The sequence below is a fragment of the Chionomys nivalis genome, chromosome 22 (assembly GCF_950005125.1).
Source record: "Chionomys nivalis chromosome 22, mChiNiv1.1, whole genome shotgun sequence".
NCBI lineage: Eukaryota > Metazoa > Chordata > Mammalia > Rodentia > Cricetidae > Chionomys > Chionomys nivalis.
Window position 1 is genome coordinate 45,012,901 of NC_080107.1, and position 25,244 is coordinate 45,038,144.

A 25,244-nucleotide genomic window follows, 5' to 3' on the forward strand; every position below is an offset into this window, starting at 1 on the left:
GTGCTGGGATTAAAGGCGTGCGCCACCACCGCCCGGCTTTTTTTTTGGTTTTTTGAGACAGGGTTTCTCTGTGGCTTTGGAGCCTGTCCTGGAACTAGCTCTTGTAGACCAGGCTGGTCTCGAACTCACAGAGATCCGCCTGCCTCTGCCTCCCGAGTGCTGGGATTAAGGGCGTGCGTCACCACCGCCGGGCTCGGGTCCCGTATTTCTTATCCTCTCCCACCTGGCCACACGACACATTTATCTTGCTTTTCCCAGCATCCTCTCAGTTTTACTCTCCTGCCTAACCACTGCCTGTCCAGCAATTGGCCAGTCAGCTTTTTTATTAACCAATGAGAGTACTATCTATTTCCAGAGTTCAGAGTTTGTTCCACATCTGTCCAGTTTTTGCACACACTGCCAGCACCCCCCATGGACAGGAGGAAGGGCATTTCTGAGCCTGACGTGCTGGGAAGGCTTTCCTCCTCCCAAGGTCTGAGCATTGGGTCCTTGATGTGACTCATGCGCATGTCAACAACACGCAGTCACTCAGGGCTTCCGCAGCATTCCACAACAGTCCAGAAAGAAGAAAAAAAAAACGTAGTTTAAAATTTTACTTTGTGGGTGTGTGAGTGGGTGGATGCCATAGTTCATTTGGGAGATCAAAGGACAACTCTCAGGGGTGAATTCTCTCCTTCCACTGTGGGATTCATAGACGGAACCCAGGTTGTCAGGCTTGCGTGGCAACAGGTTTTACCTACCTAGCCACCTCACCAGCTTCCCAAGGAGAAAAAATTCACACACACTAGCACTGGAAAGAACGGAACATGTAAGAATAAAGCTAGGACCTGGAGAGATGGGTCAACAGTTGTTCTTACTGAGCACCAGGGTTAGCTCAGTTCCCAGCGCACACATGGCAGCTCACAACCATACATGAACCAGTGCCCTCCTCTGACTTCCTTGGGCACCAGGCAATGTATGCGATGCACAGACTCACACGAAGGCAAAACACTCATACAAATTAAATAAATAAATAAAAACTAGCCAAAGAAGTGAAAAAAAACATACATTGAAAACTACAGCCAGGCGGTGGTGGCTCACACCTTTAATCCCAGCATCTGGGAGGCAGAGACAGGTGAATCTCTGTGAGTTTGAGGCCAGCATGGTCTACAGAGCAAGTTCCAGGACAGCTAGGACTGTTACACAGAGAAACACTCTCTCAAAAAACAAGAACAAACAAACAACAAAAAAAAGCCAACACCCCCAAAAGTACAAAAGAGTGCTCATTACAGAGAAATAGATAGAAATGTACCCCATGTTCATAGGCAGGAAGTATAGCACCGTTAGGATTCCAGTATTACCCAGATTGATCCACAAAGTAAGTATAAACGCTTTCAAACTCCTAATAACAGTTTTAAAAAACTGCAAAACTCATCAGGCATTGTGAGGTGTGCTTGTAATACCAGAACATGGGAGGCAGACACAAGTATCCGAATTGCAAGCTATCCTTGGCTGTATAGTGAGTTTGAAGTCTCCTGAGCTACAAGAGATCCTGTCTCAAAATAACCAAGAAAAGAAGGGAGGAAAGGAGGGAGGGAGCAAAGGAAAGATTCACCTTAAGGTGGTGGCATACGCTTTAACATCAGCAATCAGACGGCAGAGGCAGGCAAATCTCTGAGTTCGAGGCCAGCCTGGTCTACAAAGTGAGTTCCAGGACAGCCAGGGCTACACAGAGAAATGGGGGGGGCATTCATAGAAACAAACAAACAAACTTGAAAAGATGAACCAAGTTGGTGGATACACATGCAAATAAAATCACAATGAGAGCAGGAAAATGAGGAAAATGAGGAGAGGCAGCTCAGCACTTACATGGCAGCTCCCAACAGTCTGTAACTTCAGATCCAACACTGTCCTCTGGTCTTTTTCAGCACTGCACACATGAGGAGCACAAACATGAATGTAGGCAAAACACCCACCCATCCACATAAACAAACTCATAATGAGACACCGCTTCTCCTGTAAGGATATGATTTCTTTTTAACACACCAGTCAGCCATTCTACTTCTCAAAGTCGGGACGAAGAACTGTACGTTGCTGTCTATTACAACAGCCAGAAGGCAGAAACGGTTGTCCTTCCTGGTGTGGTTGTCTCTGCTAAACATGCTGGATGTCTCTAATGACTCCTGCAGTGTCAGCAGCCAGGATCTAACACCTACCTCAGTCCACTGATAAACAGCAATTCCTCGGCCACAAATAATGACATTCTTTTACATGCTCTAACAAGTGTGAACTTCCAAGTCATTACACTATGCAACATGAGCCAGTCACACAAGCAGAAGCTCACAGCTTGAGTCCACTTGAACAATGATGTAAGAATAGCCCAGCTTCAGGAGGGGGAGAGGTGGCTCAGTGGTTAAGACCACATATTACGCTAGGCAGTGGTGGCGCACGCCTTTAACCCCAGCACTTGGGAGGCAGAGGCAGGCGGATCTCTGTGAGTTCGAGACCAGCCTGGTCTACAAGAGCTAGTTCCAGGACAGGCTCCAAAACCACAGAGAAACCCTGTCTCGAAAAACCAAAAAAAAAAAAAAAACACATATTACTCTTCCAGAACACTCAAGTTCCATTCCCAGAATCCACACTTGTTGGCTTACAACCTTCCCTATAGTTCAAGCTCCAGGGGTCCAGTGCCTCTGTTCTCCACTGGTCCCTGCAGTCATATCCACCCCCCCACATAATTAAAATAATAATAAAAACATAAAAAGAAGATTGAGTTAATTATTACCAGGAAACATTTTACCCATTTAACTTAGGCTAATAGAACATGAAAATAGCATAGATGTTACTAGAGTCTGTGGGAGACAGGGGATGGCATTTTTGTATAATGGACTGTGAGCCTCTGAGGGGAGGACGAGGTTGGAAAACAGTGCTGACTGCTGCATGCTATTACAAAGTAACCAATGTTGCTGAAACAATCTGAAATCATTCAGATGGAAAGTTTAGGTTACACGAATTTGGCTACAGTTTGAATACAATCTACCCTGCTGGGCTCTCTGACACCATGGCCAGCCAAGTAACGTCCCAGGGAGACAAGAAGGCAGTTTGGTTCAACAGGACTCAGTAGCAGTGCTTGTTCAGACTTCAAGCGTCTGACCTCGAGTAGCTTATCTTAGGTATATTCAGTCACAGCACAATTTGGTAAAATGTTTCCTGGTAATAATTAACTCAATCCCATGTGTACAAGCTTAAGACAGGACTACACCCAAACTCTTGGTAAAGCAGAAGGCACATCTTCCATAAAGTTAAAGTCTATAGACGACAGAGAAAACAAGCTCAGAGAAAGGGTCTGGGGAAGGAGCCGGTGTGGTTTCAGCCACACAGACAGTGCAAAGGTCATCAGCCTATAAAAGTACATCTGCTCCCAGCCTTCTGGGTTTTTGTTTTGTGTTTTAATTAATTAATTTTTTTTCTTCAGCTTTTCAAGATAGTGTTTCTCTCTAGCTTTGGAGCCTGTCCTGGAAGTAGCTCTTATAGACCAGGCTGGCCTCTGGCCTCAAACTCAGAGACCTGCCTGCCTCTACCTCCCCAGTGCTGGAATTAAAGGCCTGTGCCACCACTACCACCCAGCCCCTTCCCAGGTTTCTTTTTTTTTTTTCCCCCGAGACAGGGTTTCTCTGTGGTTTTGGAGCCTGTCCTGGAACTAGCTCTTGTAGACCAGGCTGGTCTCGAACTCACAGAGATCCGCCTGCCTCTGCCTCCCAAGTGCTGGGATTAAAGGCATGTGCCACCGCCCGGCCCTCTTTTTTTTAAAATATTTATTTATTATTATGTGTATAGCATTCCTTCCATGTGTGCCTGCAAGCCAGAAGGTGGTGCCAGGTCTCATTATAGATAGCTGTAAGCCACCATGTGGTTGCTGGGAATTGAACTCAGAACCTCTGAAAGAGCAGTCAGTGCTCTTAACCTCTGAGCCATCTCTCCAGCCCCCCTTCCCAGGTTTCTGAGTGAAAAACAGCTTATACATCCCCCTTCCCTTTGAAGAGACAACCCTGTGTGTTTAATATTCCTGGTTCCTGTATTTATCTATGAGTACAGGACCCCCATGCCTATTACACTACCCAAATAATTTTTAGTACACTTGAAAATTTTATTTTTCTTTTTTTTATTTGTGTGTGTGTGTGTGTGTGTGTATCTATGTGCCCTTGCCCTCCAGTACCAGAACAGGGCACCAGATCCCCTAGTTACAAGCAATTGTGAACTGCCCAATTGGGTGCTGGAGCCATCCAAACTCAGGTCCTCTAGAGGAACAGAAAGTATTGTTAACTCCTGAGCCATCTCTGCAGCCCCAGATTCATACAAATCTTTTTTTTTTTTCTTTTTGATTTTTTGATACAGGATTTCTCTGCAAAGCCCTGGCTATTCTGAAACTCACTCTATAGACCAGGCTGGCCTCAAACTCACAGAGATCTGCCTGCCTCTGCCTCCTGAGAGCTGGGATTAAAGGCGTATGCTAACACTGTCCAACTGGAGTCATACAGTTTAAAGGAGGGAATTCTTATACTATATGAATTTATCTCAATGAAACTCTTTAAATATAGTCAAAGATTGGCAACATTAATTATCAGTTAAATGCCTCTAAGAGTCAACTTTACTAGCCATTCATTCTCAGAAAATAAATCTTTGTGGGGGTGAGAGTGGGGAGAGAGCTCAGAGGATAAAAGCTCTGGTTGCTCTTACAGAGGATGGGCATTCAGTTCCCAACACCCACATGATGACTCAGATCATCTGTAATTCCAGTTCCAGGGATCTGATGCCCTCTTCTGGCCTCTGCAGGTTCTGCATGTGGTGCACATACACAGGCAAAACACATTTATAAAATTTAAAAGCCTTGGGGCTGGAGAGATGGCTCAGAGGTTAAGAGCATTGCCTGCTCTACCAAAGGTCCTGAGTTCAATTCCCAGCAACCACATGGTGGCTCACAACCATCTGTAATGAGGTCTGGTGCCCTCTTCTGGCCAGTAGGCATACACACAGACAGAATATTGTATACATAATAAATAAATAAATAAAAAAAATTTAAAAGCCTTGAGAAAAAGTTTGCATCCTTTAAATATTTGTTTCTGCATGTTACAGAAATGATTTGAAGTGTTCTGCTTGGGGGCTGGAGGGATGGCTCAGTAGTTACGAGCACTGGCTACTCTTAGAACTAGGGTCTAGTTCTCAGCTCCTACAGCGGCTCACAACCACCTGTAACTCCAGCTGCAGGGACCCAGTGTCCGCTTCTGGCTTCTGCAAGCACTAGCTATGCACATGATGTACAGATATACATGAAAGCAATAATAAAGTAAAATAAAGGTGATATGTTTGGGTGTCAAATTAACAAAGGGTGATCTTGGGTTGCTTAACTTTGATGAACTAATTGATTAGATTAAGAAACTCCAAGGCAGTGTAGAGAGATGGTTCAGTGGTTAAAAGCACTTGCTGTAGCAGAGGTTCCCATTTTGATTCTCAGAACCCCATGTTGGGCAGCTCACAACATCTGAAACTCCAGTTCCAGGGGATCCCACACCATCTTCTGGCCTCTGCAGGAACCTGCAAACCTGTGGTATACATTTATACAGGTGCGCGCGCACACACACACTCCTAAGTAAAAATAAAAAAATATTAAAAACGCAGCTCATAAGCATTTCTAAGACATATTTCTGGGTGCGTCTGTGAAGATGCTTCCAGAATTGGCTAAATGACAAGAGGAATACCCACCCTGACTCTGGGCAGCGGCATCCCATGAGCTGGACACTCAGAACAAAGGGGAAACGGAGGAAGCTACCTGAGCCCCATCATCCCACCTGCTTCCTCCCTGCTCTGAGCTCCTTGCCATGCTGGACCGGACCGAACCCTCTGACTCCCTGAGCTGAAATAAACAAAGGTTGTCTGTGTCAGGTATTTTTATCTCATTGACAAAAAGAAATGAATGCAGGTCTGGAGACGTGGCTCAGTCAGGAAGGACACTTGCTCTATGGGCATGACAACTGGTGTTCAAACACCCACCACCCATCCACAAAGCCATGCATGGTTGCATGGGCCTGCAACTGCAGCACTGCAGACACAGGTGGACCCTGAGTGTTCATTGTCTGCCTGGGCGAAACAGCAGGGTTCTTGTTAAGGGAGGCAGCATCTCAAGGCAGTAAGACAAATAGTGATCGTGGTGATTTAAAAGAGAATATCTCCCAAAGGCTCGTGTATTTGAAAACTTGGTTTCAGTCCATGGTGCTGTTTGGGGAGGCTTAGGAGGTGTGGCCTTGCTGGTGGAAGGGAGTCGCGAGGGGCAGGCTCTGAGAGTTTAACCATTTCAGCCGCCTTTAGTTTGAGCTCTCTCTCTTAATTTTCTCTTTCTTTTTTTGTTTTTTGAGGCAGGATTTCTTTGTGTAGTCCTGGCTGTCCTAGAACTCAGGTTTGTAGACCAGGCTGGCTTTGAACTCCCTGAGATCCACCTGCCTCTGCCTCTGGAGTGTTGGGATTAAAGGTGTGCACCACCACACCTCGCTCTCTTTACTAAAAAATATTGTATGTGGACTGGAGAGATAGCTCAGCAGGTAAGAGCACTAGCACTGGCTGACCTTACAGAGGTCCTAGTTCAGTTCCCAGCACCCACATGATGGTTCACAACTGTCTACAGCTCTGGGTCCAGGGGATCCAACACCCACTTCTGCCCTCCAGGTAGGTAGAGCTACATAGACATAGACATAAATGCAGACAAAGCACCCATCTACATTCTTAAAAAAATTGTGTGCATGTGTGTGCAAATATGCGTGGGAGCATGTATGTGTGTGTGTGTGTGTGTGTGTGTTGGGGATCCCTGATGGTCAGTTGTCTTCCTTGATTGTCTATTTTATTCTTTGTGGGCAGTCTAGGAAGCCAGTTTTCCTGTCACCATCCCCGCCCTTCCTGTCAACTCTTAGGTGAGTTCTGTGAATCCAAACTCCAGTGCTCACGCTCGCGTATATCGATCGCATACAAGCGCGTTATCCCCTGAAATAAGTGCGAATTCACTTTAGCAGAGGATGACCTTGAACGTCTGATCTTCCTGTCTCTACGTCTCAAAAGCTGGGCCAAAGCATGCATCCCCCGCCCCCATATCCAACAAGTGCTGCTGGATCAGAAACGCAGGCACGCTAGGCAAGCGCTCTACCAACTGAACTACACCCTCAGCTCCTGTTTTTTCTTTTCTATTGCTTTGGAATTGTGAAATTACAGAAATTCTACAGTTTATAAACTCCCAAAGGCAAGGAAACAACGAGCTGTACTCCAAGCGGTACTTACTGAGCCACACGGTCATTTCCATAAGGACTCAGTATTGAACAAGACCACACCCGGGGACTGGATCCAGTTCACCAAACATCTGGGCCGCGGTAATGGCGGGGAGCGAGGGAGATTGACAAGAGTATCGGGTAGCTGAGGCACTGAGGCAGAGGGATTCGCAGCCAGGAGCTCACGGGCTGCCCTGGCGCACGGCGCAGGGGTTTGCCTGACCTTAAAGAAGTCCCGCGTCACGTGATCCCGGGGCGGAACCAGCGCGGTCCGGCTCCTGCGGAACGTGCACACTCTCGGATTTTGCTTCCCGCCGGAGACTTTTGCGGAGCTCCCCGGGTCCCCGGAGGGGGAGGGGGGCCAGTGGCGGCAGCTGGGGCTACAGAAGCAGCCCGGGGGTCCGGAAGTCAACATCATGTCGAGTCTGCACAAGAGCCGGTAAGGAGACCCGAGGGCAGGACTGTGTCTAGACCGCTCCGGCCGGGCCGCGCCTTCTCCCTGACCGAGCCTCTCAGCGCATGTGCGGCCAAGAATAGCCCCCACCGCCGGCGGAGGGTCCTCTGTGCCCACTTCTCAGCATCATTGCCTGTGTGGCAGTGAAGAGAAGCAGAGATGCTTCTCTAACGTTGGTGTCACCTTTTTCTCTCTCTCACTCTGGAACCCCATTCTCTAGTGTCTTCCTCGTCCAGACCTATATTACCCTCCCCACTTCCTGGCTCCAGGATCCTCTTCCCCAAATACTCCTGTCCCTGTGCTCCTTGCTTATGGGAAACACTGGAGAGAACCCGGGGTCCCTAGTCTAGCCTCTTAATCGTGTCTCCCCCCCACACACACACACACCGCAAGGCTACATCTTGCAGCGTCGGCTAAATTTTGCTCACTCCAGGACTAAGTTTTAGTCTTTTGTCCTTGCCTGAGGACAGGCCCAAGAAGTCTGTGCCCCCTCCCCCTTTCCCAGCCAAGAGAGCTGTGGGAATGGTGGAGAAACTGTTCAGGGCCCCTGTCTGTAGATCAAATTACTCCTGGTTGCGAAGCTTGGTTGTGTGAATTCAGGTAGTGCTGTGATGTGGACTGGGCTTGGCCACAGCAAGTGCCTAGGAAATGCCAGCTCACCAACAGTAGAAAGTGCTTAATGTTAAGGTTTCATACCTTTTTGACTAGAACACCTTTTGCTCTTTGTTGACTTTGCAAATGTTAGAGGATTGTCCACCTCCCTAAGCTTGGGGTAAGGGATGTGTGAGCTGCCTGTTTGTTACCTTGGGGTTTCCTTTGCTGCCCTTGAAGGATTGCCGATTTCCAGGATGTCCTGAAGGAGCCTTCCATTGTGCTGGAGAAGCTTCGAGAACTCAGCTTTAGTGGTAAGGCACAATTTTCCTCGCCGTTTCCTTGGAATGCGTTATGGCCAAGATGAAGGGGAGAGCATCAAGACGATACCCAGAGAGAGAGACTGATTTCATAGAGCTGCCTGGATGTCGTAGGAGTGGTAACCACCCTTTGGCCATAGATAGGACGCATCTGATTCCCCAGACTCCCTGATGTAGCCTGCAGATTGAAATAGGGGTGACCTTTTGAGCCTAGGCGAAACGTTTGTCATTTCTCAACTAGTTTCCTGAGTTCCAGAAGTTGCAGGGTGGTTCCTGATTCCTCTACCTGGCTTTGAAGCAGAGCTGAGAGTGACCTTTGGTTAATGCTAAAACTCAAGCCTTAGAACACCAACTCTAAGGAGCTGAACATCAGCCCCATTTGACTTTGCCCTTCCTCACATGGTCAATGTTCCAGCACAGAGATAACTGGGATTTTACTCTGTCTGTAAAAACACCCCAAGGTGTTTGTATAGCTCTTTGTGGCACTGCTCTGCCGATAACTGCCAGGAAGGAGTTGAAGTTGCCTGGTCACGTAGATTCTGAGGTCACGGTGCCAGGGAAACCCTCATCAGAACTGTTCCTGGGAGATTGGGGCAGCACTGCAGAAGTTGCCTTTTCTTTTCTGGAGCAGTCTGTGGTGCTTATGCCAAGCTGGGGCTGCTCAATACACCTTGGCCACTCTGTTTACAGATGAGTTTCTCTATCTGTGAGCGAGGCTGCGGGAGCTAATCTTCCTACTGACTGGAACTAAAGTGGGAATTAAGTGAAGTCACGGCTATCTGGCACAGGGCTTGTAACCTGACAGCTTGGTTTGCATTTCACAAATGTGGATGCCGTTTGTGACCTGTGTCCTGCGCTAGGCCTAGGTGTGTCAACAGACAAACGTGCTTCCTGTCTGTCTGCGCCTCTCCATTCATAGACGCTACACACATTGCATTCATACTCAAGGTTTCGTATGTTTCCAGTTGTGATGGGTGTCATAGAGAGCCATAGAGCCATTGTTCATAAGCAGAGACACCGATGCCCAGCATAGTGGTTCACAATTTTTTTTTTTTTTTTTTTGGTTTTTCGAGACAGGGTTTCTCTGTGGCTTTGAAGCCTGTCCTGGAACTAGCTCTGTAGACCAGGCTGGTCTCGAACTCACAGAGATCCGCCTGCCTCTGCCTCCCGAGTGCTGGGATTAAAGGCGTGCGCCACCACGCCCGGCAGTGGTTCACAATTTTAATGCCAGAACAGGAGGCAGAGGCAGGCGGATCTCTGTGAGTTTGAGGCCAGCCTGGTCTACAGAGTTACAGGACAGGCTCCAAAGCTCCAAAGCTACACAGAGAAACCCTGTCTTGAAAACAAAACAAAAGAAAACAAAAAAACAGCCTTCTACATAGTGAGTTTCCACGCAGCCAGAGCTATGTAGTGAGACCCTATCTGAGGCTGGGCATATTGTTTGGTTCATAGAGTATCTGCCTAGCATGAACAGAGCCCCGCCCGCTTTTGATTCTTAGCACCCATAAACTAGACATGGTGGCCAAACACACCTGTAATTCTGCTACTTAGAGGATGGAGACAAGAGGAACAGAAGCTCCTCCATGGCTCCATAGTAAATTGGAGGCCAGCCTGGGCTGCATGAAACTCTGCTCCCTCTCCCTGAGTAAGAACTGGGCTTTGACTAAGACTTGGTGGTTGATGATGGCCTCCTTGAAGAAGAAAAATCAAAGACGAGAAGGTTCAGAGAACATTCAGATAGATGAGGTTCTGGGCTGGGGGACAGAACTGTAGACAGAAATTAGTTAGCATCCTGCTTAGACGTTTCTTTGGTGAAGAGTGGTCCCCGAAGTGCTTCCTGCTCACTCCACTTCCTGCCAACTGGCTCAAGGTGTAGGGCTGGGGGGTTCTGAAACTCTGGCTTGGGGTGACCTTTGCCTGCTGTGTCCACAGGCATTCCCTGTGAGGGCGGACTGCGGTGCCTCTGCTGGAAGGTGGGTGTGCCTGGGGTGGGGCTTCTTGGTTTTGAGGTCTCCTGGGTCTTGCATGGTCCTCCCCAGCCCCTCTTCTCTGCTCCTTTCCTTGCTTGTCTGAGGAAGGGTTTCTGGAAGTTGAGGGGTGCTGTGTTCTCTTGGCATCCTCTCCAGGATTCATTTGGGGATGGACCAATTCATAATGCCAGCGAAGAGTTCCACTTCCTGGTGCATATGTGCATTGGAAGGGATGCTGATTGGGACAAGGCTAGTTTCCCTGAAGCCACAGCGTCTGTTCCTGGTTCCCAGCCCTTCGATGCCACCACTTTCTCTTCTCATTTAGAAGAGTCTGTGTGGAAAACAGAGGGAGGGACCAGCTAGGGCTAGGAGAAGGGGGGCCACTCTTCAGACCCGAGCTCCTGGGTCGCAGCCACCTCGCCTGTTGAGGGTCTCATGAAGCCTTTCTTCTGAGGCCTGCATGCCTCCACTGCTGTCTGGGATGGGCAGAGGGATGTCGCCAGAGCTGTGCTGTTCTCTGTGCAGATCCTCCTGAACTACCTCCCTTTGGAGAGAGCCTCATGGACTTCCATCCTGGCCAAGCAGAGGTGAGACCTGTGCACTCCTACAACCTGTCTGCTTCCTGGGGGTGCGTCTCTGGACTCATCATTCTCTCTGCTCTCCTCTCCGGCAGAGGGCTCTATTCTCAGTTCCTGAGGGAAATGATCATCCAGCCTGGCATCGCCAAGGCCAACATGGGTGTATCCAGGGAGGACGTGACCTTTGAAGATCATGTAAGTAAGGTTGGCTTCTAGGGCTGAGGGTGCACAGAGAGAGGGCAGAGGCTTGGGCCCAAGCGCGGACCCCTTGCTGAAGGACAGTCCTGGCAGGTCTTCCCGCTTCATTGGGTCGCCCGCTCCTTGGACACAGCAGGGTCTCCCCGCTGTTTCTAGGCACATGGTAACCACAGCAGCCCTACGCCTAGTTGGGAACATAAGTGATGGCCATTGTCCTGAGGGTGCTGTGAGAGTCACCCTGCTCCAGGAGCTCTTTGGTCATGGCCTCTGGAACCCTCACCCCAGTGCGTTATTATTATTATTATTATTATTATTATTATTATTATTATTATTATTATTTTAATAAAAGATTGATCTGGGTGCCAGTGGCACACATCTTTAATCCCAGCAGAGGCAGGCAAATCTCTTGAGTTTGAGGCCAGGCTGGTCTACAAAGTGAGTTCCAGGACAGCCAGGACTACACAGAGAAACCCTGTCCTTAAAAAAGACAGTCTTGTGTATTTCAGGCTGGCCTGGAACTCAATTTATAGCCAAGAGTGACCCTGAACTTAACATTTAAAATTCATTCTTTTTTTTGTTGTTGTTTGTTTGTTTGTTTATTATGTGTGCATACCTGCACCCCAGAAGAGAGCACCAGATCTCATTACAGATGGTTGTGAGCCACCATGTGGTTGCTGGGACTTGAACTCAGGACCTCCGGAAGAACAGTCCATGTTCTTAACCGCTGAGCCATCTCTCCAGCCCTAAAATTCATTCTTAGTATGTCTTATTGGTATGTGTATGGATGCCGGTGAGGGTTGTGTCAAGGCGCAGAGGGAAGAGGATAGTTTAGAGTCAGTTTCTGCCGTTCCTGTGTATTTTGGGGACTGAACTTAGGTCTTCAAGCTCATGCGGCAAGCACCTGTACACACTAAGCCAGTTTGCAGACCCAGAGTAGATTTTTTGGTGTATTTATTTATTTTTTTGAGGTAGGACCTTGCTATGTAGCTGAAGCTTGCCTCAAACTTGGACTCCTGCTTCAGCTTTCCTAAGATCTGGGATTTATCCCTGGCTAAATGTTCATTTGTTTGCCTTCTTACGGGCTTGGAGGTTGAGCAGAGGGTCTCAACTGTGGTAAGCAATCACTCTGCCACTGAACTACACGCCTCTCCTCACCCTGGGTCCTTGAAGGAGGTAGCAGGATTGTATAGTTGAGGAAAGCTGGGCCGAAGTTAGGCTGAAGCAAGTGCCTGTCTGAGACCTGGAGAAAAATCCCGTTTTTTTTTTTTTGTTTTTTTTTTTGTTTTTTTTTTGGGGTTTTTCGAGACAGGGTTTCTCTGTGGCTTTGGAGCCTGTCCTGGAACTAGCTCTGTAGACCAGGCTGGTCTCGAACTCACAGAGATCCGCCTGCCTCTGCCTCCCGAGTGCTGGGATTAAAGGCGTGCGCCACCATCGCCCGGCGAAAAATCCCGTTTTTATCTCCTGTCCTGAGCTTCTTCATGTATACTTGACAGGGCAGGAAGTGTAGCCGGGCTGGCCTCAGACCCATCCTCCCAGACAGGAGTTGACTGCTCAAAGAAAGCCCTGGTAGATAATGAGATGACATTCTTCGTCTGCCCTTTCCACGGTGCTCAGTGACTGCTGTGCGCACACTTTGTCTGGGGCACTGCCGAGAACACTGCCTGCCATACAGGATGTGCTCAGAGCAGACTGTGGTGTGGAGTGCCTCTGCAGAGCCTGGGAAGCCTTGGGAAGCCTGGGCAAGCCTGCGCTTGCTGGGTGGACTGAGCCTGTCTGTAGGCCAGAGCTAGGTCTGTGGGCATTGGGTGTGAGGCTGCTGAGTTGCAGCCCTGGCTGGTCCCTGCACATAGCATCTGCTTCTCTCTTCACAGCCCCTCAACCCGAACCCTGATAGCAGGTGGAACACGTATTTTAAGGACAACGAGGTGCTACTGCAGATTGACAAAGATGTCCGGTAAGAAGCCCACAGGGGCTTTTTTCTACCGGGGGCCCTCACAGTCGGGTACCAGAGGGCACTGGAGCTTGGCTGGCTGGCTGGCTGGCTGGCTTCAGGACAGCTTCACCACTTGGCTGTTTGATCCTGGGCAAGCGACTCAGGCTCTCTGAACTCGACTTCTGTAGAAGTAGAAGTGAGATGGCTCAGATTGAGGGCATGTGCAGCGTGGGTCTTCACATGGAATCTGGATTGTTGTGCTGGCTTCAGCCTACTACAGAGGCTTTTGAAATGATCAGTTGCCTTTGGAGAAGGACCCTGGGAGCTGAACCCTCTCACTTGGAGCAGCCTGACTGTGTCCTCTCTGACACCCACTCCTCGTTTAGACAGGAAACTCATGCAGAGCTACTCAGTGGCATTCCCAAGGAATCCTGGGGCCAGTACTGCCGGCAACAGCACAGGCCAGTTGCACCCATGTGAGGAGGGCTGGAGGTTTCCCTGAGGAGACAGATACAGATGCTCAACCTGTCAAAATGTATGCGATTGCAGAAGTTGTGAGCGCCGTGAGGGAGGAAAAGCTGGTGCTGAGGGAAGAGGGGCCTTATGGGCGGTGACTCAGCATGAGCTGCCAGGCGAGGGGAGGATGGGAGGCGTGGGGCTGTGTGGGAAATCTTCCTAGCCTCAGGAACCAGTGCAGGAATGCCCTGAGGCTTGCTTGGGCTAAAGTCTGTAGGAAGATCCTCTTCCTCCCCAAGTGCTGTGGCTCTGCCCAGACCCCTCTCCAGACTCCTCTGGATGCCTGAATGGGGTGGTACACCAGACCCTTGGTGCCTTTCTTCTCAAACTGGCATTGGAACAGCACTACCTGTGAGATGCTGTCCTAACCAGGTTTAGGTCGAGAGTGTCATCCTGTAGTAGTTTCGGGGAGGGATTAGGGGCTCAGGCTCTCTCTCCCACTGGTGTTGGCAGTAGGGTGTCAGTGTTTGCCGAGGGCCAGTACGCAGTGTGCTGTGTCTAGGCGGTCTGAGACGTATACATGTCGTGCTCCAGATGGTCCTGCGCGCCGTTCCTTGCATATCCCTTCATGTCAGCAAAGGGTGTTCTTTCCTGTGGTAAATGACCATGTTAATCCTTGTGCACATCCATGCATCTGCAGACAGATGCGTGTAAATATATATAATGTTCTGTTGGGGAGTGAGCTCAGGACTTGACTCCTTATGAATATCAGATGTACTTTTATATACATGTATACATAGTGCTTACTAGGCACATACTCTATCACTAAGCTAGATCCATAGTTCCTAGACAAGTAGACAAGTGCTTTTGTCATGGAAACATGTTTGTGGTTTACGAGAATTAGCGTTTTTGGTTTTTGTTTTGTTTTTTGGTTTTTTTTTTTTTGTTTTTTCGAGACAGGTTTTCTTCTGAAACCATTCTAGCTGCCTGGATTTCACTCTGTAGACCAGGCTGGCCTTGAACTCACAGAGATCCACCTGTCTCTGTCGAGTGTGACCTAAAGACACTTAAAAAATGCACACATGAGCTGGGCGATGGTGGTGCAGGTGGTGGTGCAGCACTTGGGAGGCAGAGGCAGGGGCAGGCGGATCTCTGAGTCTACCATAGCTAGTTCCAGGACAGGCTCCAAAGCTACAGAAAAACCCTGTCTTGAAAAACAAAAAAAAAATTAAATATAAAAAATGTACACATGTTCCTCTTCATAAACACTTATGAAATGAGCATGTATTTGTAATTTCTACTGCCTTTATAAAAACTGTATTTTGGGGGTTAAATATTTTAGTTTTTGATACAAAGTTTTGCACTGGTCAAGGCTGCTCAGGTGCTCACTTTGTAGCTGAAGCTGGCCTTGAACTCCAAGTAGTTGATTACAGGGTGAGCCACCATTCCCAGCTGAAATGTTATGATTACAAACAAGCAAACAGTTGAAGAGTAGCTCAGGTGTAGGGCACTTGTCTAGCGTGGACCTCGGTTAGACCCCAGCACTGTAAGATAAATAAAATTAACCACTTGTAAGGATACCCAGGGCTGCCACCCTGAGTGACAGCGTTCTTTCCATTCCAACAGGAGGCTGTGCCCAGATATATCCTTCTTCCAGCGAGCGACCGAATACCCCTGCCTCCTCATCCTGGACCCGCAGAATGAGTTCGAGACCCTTCGGAAACGGGTGGAGCAGACAACACTGAAATCTCAGACAGTGGCCCGGAACCGGAGCGGGGTCACAAATGTAAGAGCTAGCCTGGGATCTTTTTCTTTTTAAGACTTGTTTATTTTATCTGAGTGTTTGTCTGCCTGTGTGTGTGTTCCTAGACCTAGAGCCGCACTGAAAGCTCCATTTGCCATTTGTATCATGGGAAAAAAATGAGGGTCCCTATGGCTAGGAGCAGCGAGATAGCAGAGGGGAGGTGCCAGCGGGTCCTGTAAGAGCTGGTGCGGGGAGGTCCGACAGGGCCCTTGTGCAGACTGCTGGTGGGCTCTTGGAGGATTCTGAGCAGGCAGCAACTTTTCGTTCAGGTGTCCTTGGGCTATCAAAACAGATGGCTGCATTTGCCAAGGTCAGAATTTGCTGTTTGGTTAGATCTGGAACACATAGAAGAGGGTAAACTCTAAGGGTTTTCGAGCTCCAGAAAAAATAGCAGACCTTGCCACTGTGGCAGCTGCTATGCCCCCCAAAAGGTGTATGACCTTATATCTCCATTTAGACCCACTGCTTTGGGAGTTGTAGTGGTTACTTGTTCCTACTTGTCTTGGGCTTTCACCAGCCGGAGAGCCCTCCTCTGCAGCCTCCCCAGCAGGGAGTGGAGGATCACACAACTCTTCTCCCTGAGTTGTTGATGGGCAGTCAGGCAGATGCAGTCACTCCTGGTCTCGTGTACCTGCCACGAGGGTAGGGTCCACCAAAGTTGTGAATAGCCCAGGCGTGGTAGTGAGGGAACCGTGGCTTGGTTTTTGTGCACCCCTCTTGGCATGGATGCTGATAGCCTTGAAGGCCCAACAGTGCTAACCCTTTGACTGTAGTGTTGCACGGGAGGGTCAAGCTCTACCCGTTTTACCTTTGGATCTGATCCTGACAGCCCAGGATCCAACTGAAGCTTCATCCCCAGGATTCTGGACCTGTGGTAGGGTGGCTCAGTCAAGTCAGTCTTTGTCTTCTGTGTGAGTCTGGGCAAGGGATACCGAGCTGCTGTTTCTGGGCTTTTCCTCCTCCATATCTGGACATGATCACTCCTGCCCTACCTGGCTGTGGAACAGCCAGAAGGAAATGAGGTCATGGAAGGCAGGTTCTTGGAAAGCTAGAGGCACTGGGCTATCATGGGAGAAAGCCTGCTGCAGCCACTTGGCGCACAGCCTCTGGGCTAGTCAGTCCAGGTTCAAGTCTACGTGAGCCTATTTCCTCATCTTGAACTGTTCAAAGGTGGTACTGTGGCTCAAAGCCTGTAATCTGAGGCAGGAGGATCAACTCAGGGCCATCCTCAGCTATCTGATGAGGACCAGCTCAGGGCCATCCTAGGCTATCTGGTGAGGACCAGCTCAGGGCCATCCTAGGCTATCTGGTGAGGACCAGCTCAGGGCCATCGTAGGCTATCTGGTGAGGACCAGCTCAGGGCCATCCTCGGCTATCTGGTGAGGACCAGCTCAGGGCCATCCTTGGCTATCTGGTGAGGACCAGCTCAGGGCCATCCTCGGCTATCTGGTGAGGACCAGCTCAGGGCCATCCTTGGCTATCTGGTGAGGACCAGCTCAGGGCCATCCTCGGCTATCTGGTGAGGACCAGCTCAGGGCCATCCTAGGCTATCTGGTGAGGACCAGCTTAGGGCCATCCTCAGCTATCTGGTGAGGACCAGCTCAGGGCCATCCTGAGCTGTATGATATGTTTGGAGTTCAGTCTGAATACATGAAGCTCTGTTGTGAAAGAGAATGGCTTTGAGAGCAGACTGGAGGAGTGTGGTCTGCTCCTGGGGTGCACGTGTGTGAAAGGTATGTGGAAATACCCTGGGCTACCTGGACTCCTAAGAAAAGAAAGTCTTGTGTAATCCATTGGGGTCTCTTCTTTTTTTTTTTTTTTTTTTTTTTTTGGTTTTTCGAGACAGGGTTTCTCTGTAGTTTTTGGAGCCTGTCCTGGAACTAGCTCTTGTAGACCAGGCTGGTCTCGAACTCACAGAGATCTGCCTGCCTCTGCCTCCCGAGTGCTGGGATTAAAGGCGTGCGCCACCACCGCACGGCTTGCATGGGGGTCTCTTCTACAAGTCCCCCAGCTCTGCAGCCACTGCTGGAGCAGGCTGAGGGCAGAGCCCAGGCACCCAAATCCCCTAAATTTCCTGAGGTTCTGCAGAGCAGCTGATATTGTGGACACCTTTTCTTGTTTTGAACTGGTTTTATGTAGTCCAGGTCAGCCGAGAACTCTATATGTAGCTGAGGCTGGTATTGAACTCCTGATCCTCCCGATTCTACCTCTAAGTGCTGGTATTTACAGCCTACATCATCACCCGCAGCCAAGTCTTTATTTTCAGTTGAAGTGCGTGTACTTACAAATGCACACATTTTTATGCGTGTTGCTAGATCTGTTCTTCACGTGAGTGCACCTGTGAGCTGCCCGTCACCATCAGGACTTCTTACTGTGCAGGAGGGCCCTTCTTCCTTTCCCCATCAGGTCCTTACCACAGAATCTACCTCTTTTGTTTCATTGGTTTTGATTTTTTTGTTTGTTTGGTTTTGTTTTGTTGTTGTTTATTTTTCAAGACACGGTTTCTCTGTAGCTTTAGAGCCTGTCCTGGAACTCGCTCTGTAGATCAGGCTGGTCTTGAACTCACAGAGATCCGCCTGTCTCTGCCTCCCAAGTGCTGGGATTAAACGCATGCGCCGTCACCACCTGGCTTCTTCTTTTTTTTTTTTTTAAGACAGGGTCTCACTATGTAACCTTGGCTGGCCTCAACCTCACAGAGATCTGCCTGCCTCTGCCTCTCAAGTGCTAGGACTAAAGGAAGTGTGACCTCTTTTTTAACCTGGTTGTCACTCAGTGTCTTCCTACAGCATCCACCTCCTCTTCCTCGTCTGACATGTTCCTCCATATCATGTCTTGGTCATAAACTAGGATGTTAAGGCATGTTGGGCTTCATGGGAACATTTGACCTGCTAACAGGTTCTCATCTTCTCCCCAGATGAGCTCCCCGCACAAGAACAATGCACCACCAGCCCTGAATGAGTATGAGGTTCTACCCAATGGCTGTGAAGCCCACTGGGAGGTGGTGGAGCGGATCCTGTTCATCTATGCCAAGCTCAACCCTGGCATCGCTTACGTGCAGGGCATGAATGAGATCGTGGGTCCCCTGTACTACACTTTTGCCACTGACCCGAACAGCGAGTGGAAAGGTAGACAGGCTCTTGGCTGCCCGAGCCTCCCATTGCTGGCTCCCTAGAGAAAGAGAATGGGGCTCCGGAGCCTCATCTATTTCAGATGTCTGTGGCCATGTCAGAGCAGGTGCTGTCTAGCTCTGCCTCGTAGAATACTGCTCTTCACTGATCTATTGACCCTTGGAACTTTCTGTGGGATAGATGTTCATGGCCAGCTGAGAGATGAGACCCATTAGCATAGGGCACGAAAGCTGCTGAGCGGGCTGTGTGTCTAGAAGATGAGGTAGAAGTGAGGGGTAGACGGGGCCAAGGTGGGGGACCCATTCCAGCCTCTGCAGGGGTATTAGGTGACACATTGAAATGGGGCATATGTCCTGTGGGTGAGGTGGGACTCAAGAACACCTCACTCCCTGCGTCCACCCACACCTCATTCTCTGTCCCAGAGCACGCTGAAGCTGACACCTTTTTCTGCTTCACCAACCTCATGGCTGAGATCCGGGACAACTTCATCAAGAGCCTGGATGACTCCCAGTGCGGCATCACCTACAAGATGGAAAAGGTGTATTCCACCTTGAAGGATAAGGATGTAGAACTCTACCTGAAACTGGTGAGGACCAGGCTCACAGCTACTGCCTGAGTCTGGGGGCTGAAAGTGGCTGCAGTTGAGCAGCTCAGAATGCTGGCCCACCAACACATGGGAAGCAAAGGCAGAAGGCTCTCCTTGTTTGAGGCTAGCCTGGTAGCCTGGTCTGTCTCAAAATACAGAGAGAGACAGAGAGAGAAAGAGAGAGAGAGAGGGAGGGAGGGAGGGAGGGAGAGAGAGAGAGAGAGAGAGAGAGAGAGCGAGAGAGAGAGAGAGAATAATGCTGCTAGTAGATGGCAGGTGAAAGTGTTTAACACCAAGCCCGGCCACCTTACCTCGTTCAGCCCCGACCCACATGGTAGAGAAGAGAACTGACTCTCACAAGCTATTCTTTAACTCTATGTACTTCCCTCCAGCAGATACATTAAAAATGCAATTTCAGCTTATTGTAAAGCCATCAGTGTGTATTTCATAAAATAGTTCAGTTTAAGCTAGACAAGGAAGTGCATCCTAAGAGGATATTCAAGCCAGTCTGGCCTACATAGTGAGTTTAAGGTCAGTTTACATGAAAACCTATTTTAAGAATAAATTAAGGGGCTGGACGGTGGTGGTGCACACCTTTAATCCCAGCACTTGAGAAGCAGAGGCAGGTGAATCTCTGTGAGTTCAAGTCCAGCCTGGTCTACAAAGCAAGTTCCAGCACAGCCAGAGCTACATAGAGAAACCCAGCCTCAAAAATATAGATGATACACTTGGGAGGCAGAGGCAGGCGGATCTCTGTGAGTTCGAGACCAGCCTGGTCTACAAGAGCTAGTTCCAGGACAGGCTCCAAAACCACAGGGAAACCCTGTCTCGAAAAAAACCAAAAAAAAAAAAAAAAAAAAAAAAAAATATATATATATATATATATATATATATATATATATATATATATATGATAGGTAGATAGAGAAGAGAAGATACATGTTTCTATATAAATTGCGAGTGCTGTGGGATGGGGACGTGGCTCAGTTGATAGAAGGTTTGCCTAACACGTGTGAAGGCCTGGACTCCATCTGGGATCCATTCTCTGTGTCGTAGCCACTGCAACCTCGGCTCTCAGGAGGTAAAGGCCAGGGTATGAGGGTTTAAAGTTATACTTGGCTTCATGGTGACTTTGACTCTAACCTGGGCTATTAAAAAAAAAAGAAAGAAACTGTGTGGCCTTTATTCCCAGCACTCAGGAGGCAGAAGCAGGCAGATTTCTGTGAGTTTGAAGCTATCCTGATGTAATAGTTCAAGACCAACCAGGGTTATATAGGATATATGGTGAGACTCTGTCTCAGAAACAAGTTTTTTTTTTTTTTTTTTAAAGATTTATTTATTTGTTATGTATACAACTTTCTGCCTCCATTAATACCCATACGCCAGAGGAGGACTCCAGATCTCATTACAGATGATTTGGAGCCACCATGTGGTTGCTGGGAATTGAACTCAGGACCTCTGGAAGAGCAGACAGTGCTCTTAACCACTGAGCCATCTCTCCAGACCCAGAAACAAGTTTTTAAAATGTTTTGTGGGAAAAAAAAAATATACAGACACATTTATTCTTACTTTATTTTCATTTTTTTGTTTTTGTTTTTTTGTTTGTTTGTTTTAGACCTGTTTTTTCCTGGCTCTCCTGGAACTCACTCTGTAGACCAGGCTGGCCTTGAACTCAAGAGATCTGCCTGCCTCTGCCTTCCCAGTGTGGGATTAAAGGTGTGCACCACCACCATTCCTAGCTTAAAGCATCCAATTTTAAATGAATACGGAATGCTGTTTTTACTTAGTGATGCATATTCTTTCTGTTAATAGCCTCTGTGACTCCCCAAAGTGTTCATTTCCTGGGGATTCCTGCCTGTGGGGTTGTTCATGGGTTCGTAAGCTGAGCACAGGTGCCGTGCCCGGGGCTGGTCCTTGTACACGTCTCCAGACAGGGAAGTTCATGTGCTGAGCCATCTTCAAGTCTGAAGGGCTGATGTAAAATCCAGGGCTTCTAGTGTGCCTTGAAGAAATCAAAATTAACATTGATTGGACTGCAGCAGCGGCTGCCCTCTTAGTGGCCCCTTTGAGGCCTGAGCATGGTTTGCTTCTAGGCTACATTTTCTTTCTGCCGCTGACACTCATTCCCTGCTGTCTCCCCAGCAAGAGCAGAATATCAAGCCCCAGTTCTTTGCCTTCCGCTGGCTGACACTCCTGCTGTCTCAGGAGTTCTTGCTGCCTGATGTCATCCGGATCTGGGACTCACTCTTTGCCGATGACAACCGCTTTGACTTCCTCCTCCTGGTCTGCTGTGCCATGCTCATGTAAGTGGGGCCATGATTTGCCCTGTCCATAAAGAAAGCTGGGGTGGGAGGGGGCAGTCCTGGAAGGCGGCCAGAGCAAGCCTCTGGAACTGACCTCCAAGCGGGCCTTGCTGAGGGTGGAGGAATCAGCGGAGAGCCTGCCTGCAGGCCTGCTCCTGGAACATCCAGGTTCCAGCGCTAAGGCTGCTTGTTTCTCTGCAGACTGATCCGGGAGCAGTTGCTGGAGGGGGATTTCACCGTCAACATGCGGCTTCTGCAGGTAATGGGCACTGGGCACTGGAGGGAAGGCCAGTTGGTCTCAGCAGCAGGGCAGACACTTCACCCTGCACCAGCCACTGTTGCAGACTGGCACCAGAAACAGGAGCACATGCTGTGGGGTCAGGGTGCAGACTCTGGGTTTGAATCTGAGTTGAATCCTGGTCTTCACAGACCTTGAGTGTTATCCTTGGCCCTCCAGGACTCTGGGCCACAAGATCAAGGCAGTGAATGTTGCTGCTTTTGCTCTGGTAGGGAGTTATGTGTCGCGTGGGTCTGTCAGCCGTCCTGAGGTTCATGTATGTTCTGTTCTTTTCCTCATGTAACTTGAGCCAAGTGACATTCTCCGGGCCTCAGTGTCTACCAACACCTGGCTTTGGGTTTGTTTTCATTAACCTCACTAGCCAGGTCTGTGAGATGGATGTAATCACAGCACCCCTTCTCGGGGTTCCTCGGGGGACTGGAAGACTTAGGGCTATACCAGCAGAGCTAGTTCCAGGTTTTTCATGGGTGTGCCTCCAGATTCCACGGCCGGAGCTGGGAGGGCTGAGGCCACGGGCACTATGGTCCTAAGACGGGCTGTGAGACCCTTTGGACCTTAGTGACATGCAGTGTTTGGGGCGGGATACTTGGAGTGTCTGGTATACCAGGTCCCTGCTGCTGGTGCCATGCCATGGTGACAGAGCTGTGTGGAAAGGCAGTGGGCGCTGCTCCAAGAACACATGTGATTTCCTTGGTGTCCAGGATTACCCCAGCACAGACGTCTGCCAGATCCTACAGAAAGCCAAGGAGCTCCAAGACTCGAAGTAACCTGGTGGCAAGAGGCCCAGGGTTGGAAGAGCAGCCACCTGCACCCTACATCTGGTTTGTGGGACACAGAGGAGTCAGTGGGAAAGCAGTGAGGACAAGCCACAGACCTGGCCAGCTCCAGGCTTCCCAACCTGGCTCCCGCGGTCCAGGCTACTCCTGGAGCACACTGTGCTGTGCTCCTTCCCAGTGCTTGGCCCTGCTGCCCTCCCTGCACTTGAGTCCTGAGGCCTCCACCCAGACGGCTGAGCAGCGCGGGAGCTCCTGAATGGGGTTCCTGGGACTGGGGCCATTTGAGGCACAGGCGGCTGGCAAGGGTCCTGCCATGCCTCTGCCCAGTAGCTCCTTACCCTTTGTGCTCTCATCTTCCCCTGGGTCCTGGTCAGGGGAGGTAATTGGCTAATGGGCCAGAAACCATTTCTGAGCATTGGTGCTCAAGCCACTTGGGGAAGGGACCCCAGAAGAGCTGAGAGACTGCCAGTTCCAGGTTCACCTTTTGTCTCCCCTGTCTGGTGCATTTGCTCATGGTCGGGGTGTCACCCAGGTGTCTCTGCTCCAGTGTGTGTATGTACATGTGTGTTCACACATGCCCTGGAAGTGGAGTAGGCATGTTGGAATCCCTCTGAGGTCCTGCTTCCTCTCTTCTGTGTCTCTACCTCTGCTGTCTCCTTCTTCTTCTGCCAGAGGTGTGTGTGGCTCCTGCCATTCCTTCCTCTCCATGTCTCTCTACCCTTCGCCTGGAGCACCTTACCCCAAACCTCTTCCTCTCTCCTCTCTGCTTCCTGAGGCCAGCAGTCAGAATGAGGAGTGTGGCTTAGTAAGACCCCTGTAGGCCATCCTTGGCTTATGCACCCTGTTCCCATCCCCAACCCAAGGTTCAAGGTCCCCTCACCAGAGAGGGAATCACAGTGGTTCTTCAGAGGGCCTGCTCTGCTTGAGGAAGCCAAGTGCTGCTGGCATGGTGGCCTGCGACACTTGGGGCCTCTTGCCCGTTGTTTGCCCAACTGTGGAGAAAGGAGGGAGGAGGAGTCTTGTAAGGGCCTCCCTGGAGACTCATCATCTCAGAGACCAAGGACATCCCGCTGGGCTGTGCCTGGGAGCTGGAATCTGAGCATCTCAGCAGAGCTGGCATCCCTTGGCTTCCATGTTCCTGCCAGGGTAAGTCTCATCAAGGGCAAGGGACCAAAGGATGCCTCTCTGTGGCCAGCGTTGGCTAAACTCGAGGGCCTGGAGCTTCTCAGTGCCAGGAGAGCTACATCTGTAGCTGTGCTCCTGCAGGGGCTGCAGAGGTGCTTGGGCTGTCTCCTGGCTTTGGGGACACAGTGCCTGAGCTGCACCCTGTTCAGCAAGTAGACTTTTCCTAACCTTGCCCCTCCCTCCTTTTCTGTGGAGGCCAGGTGGTTTGAGTCCTGAAGGCAGGTCGACAGCAAGGGAGGGGGGTCCTCACCCTCTCAGACTGGCCAGCAGGAACTAGGCTCCAGCAGCTGCCACCCGAAGCCTCCTGAGACCAGTTGCAGGGCTCCCTGCCTTCCCAAGCCGCTGCTCTAGTAAACTTCCTTGGGTGCTGCTGGGACTCTCTCTGTCTGCCTTTTTGCTACCATCTCCCCCAACATACAATATTTGGGTGATTTTTTTGTTTTTGTTTTTGTTTTTCGAGACAGGGTTTCTCTGTGGCTTTGGAGCCTGTCCTGGAACTAGCTCTGTAGACCAGGCTGGTCTGGAACTCACAGAGATCCGCCTGCCTCTGCCTCCCGAGTGCTGGGATTAAAGGCGTGCGCCACCATCGCCCAGCTGGGTGATTTTTTTTTTTTAACTATTTATTTAGACATGGGCTATTTATTGCAGATTGGCAAGTTAGTTGGGCTGTGGGCGGGTGGTAGTGACTGGGGTGATAGAATTGGAGGCATGGATTGTCTTAATTTCCCAAGATTAACCCTGGCACCCTCTCCCGTTCCTGGCTGGGAAGGCTGCCAGCTCTACTAGAACTGAGTACAGGGGAGGCCCGAGCTGGTGCATTTGCTGTACTCAGAGATACAGGGCATACACTCCCACCATCTTGGCCTCCCCTTAATGTAGGGCTTGTCAGCAGGTAGTTCAGCCCCAGCATTGACCTCTTCATTGCCTGGAAGCCAGCAGACACTGCCTGGGACACCTACTGCATTCATTCCCTCTTGCCAATCCTCCCTCCCTCTCTTCCTGGGACCATGCTACTGGAATCACTGTATCTGATTTGTTTCTGTGGGAGACCTGCATCCTGTGCCCACTCCTTGACCCTGGAGATGAAGGCCAAGGGCACGGAGGCTGTCTGGATAGAGTGGCTCCCCCAGTCGGGTGCTGCCTGAGGAAAGGACTTGCCTGTGGTGATTCTTAAGGGAGAACCAGAGTCTGAATTCAGCAGCTTCCACGTGGGGTGGCCCCAGGAGCTTGGCAGGTCACCCCGGGGGACCGGACAGCAGTGGCTTTTGTGTTCTCGTCCGTTCTCTGAATCAGTGCTGTTGATGAGTTGTCTTTAATAAACCGTGTGCTCTTTACCATGTGTATGTATTGGTGCTTCCATGGCTGGACCTGAGACTTT

At 49.8% G+C, this 25,244-nt stretch overlaps 2 protein-coding genes across 3 annotated transcripts in view; one reads left to right on the forward strand and one right to left on the reverse strand.

Moving 5' to 3' along the window:
- Nucleotides 1-7,498, reverse strand: part of Zer1 (zyg-11 related cell cycle regulator) — a 41,089-nt gene extending 33,591 nt beyond the window's left edge. Inside the window, exons 1-2 of one of the 2 annotated variants that reach the window (XM_057754493.1) lie at nucleotides 7,300-7,498; nucleotides 1,849-1,909 (exon numbers count right to left, since the gene is read on the reverse strand). The gene's annotated coding sequence lies outside the window, so the exon portion shown is untranslated. The remainder of the gene's footprint in view (nucleotides 1-1,848; nucleotides 1,910-7,299) is intronic. The other variant, XM_057754494.1, reaches the window with a different exon arrangement.
- Nucleotides 7,499-7,589: 91 nt separating this feature from the next.
- On the forward strand, nucleotides 7,590-25,197 carry Tbc1d13 (TBC1 domain family member 13). The gene is made up of 12 exons (XM_057754497.1): nucleotides 7,590-7,725; nucleotides 8,572-8,645; nucleotides 10,584-10,624; nucleotides 11,147-11,208; nucleotides 11,295-11,394; nucleotides 13,269-13,351; nucleotides 15,413-15,572; nucleotides 18,505-18,715; nucleotides 19,141-19,304; nucleotides 21,447-21,607; nucleotides 21,809-21,866; nucleotides 22,607-25,197. Exons 1-12 carry the CDS (start codon nucleotides 7,703-7,705, stop codon nucleotides 22,670-22,672), a joined length of 1,203 nt encoding a protein of 400 aa, XP_057610480.1. The 5' UTR covers nucleotides 7,590-7,702; the 3' UTR covers nucleotides 22,673-25,197.
- The last annotated feature ends 47 nt before the right edge of the window (nucleotides 25,198-25,244 follow it).

What these genes read in the sequence shown, in the direction of transcription:
- Tbc1d13 (XM_057754497.1), top strand. Translation starts at nt 7,703, where the DNA reads ATGTCGAGTCTGCACAAGAGCCG. An exon ending in TCGAGAACTCAGCTTTAGTG is followed by an intron (nt 8,646 to 10,583) that starts GTAAGGCACAAT and finishes CTGTGTCCACAG; the next exon opens with GCATTCCCTGTGAGGGCGGA. An exon ending in TGCGGTGCCTCTGCTGGAAG is followed by an intron (nt 10,625 to 11,146) that starts GTGGGTGTGCCT and finishes TTCTCTGTGCAG; the next exon opens with ATCCTCCTGAACTACCTCCC.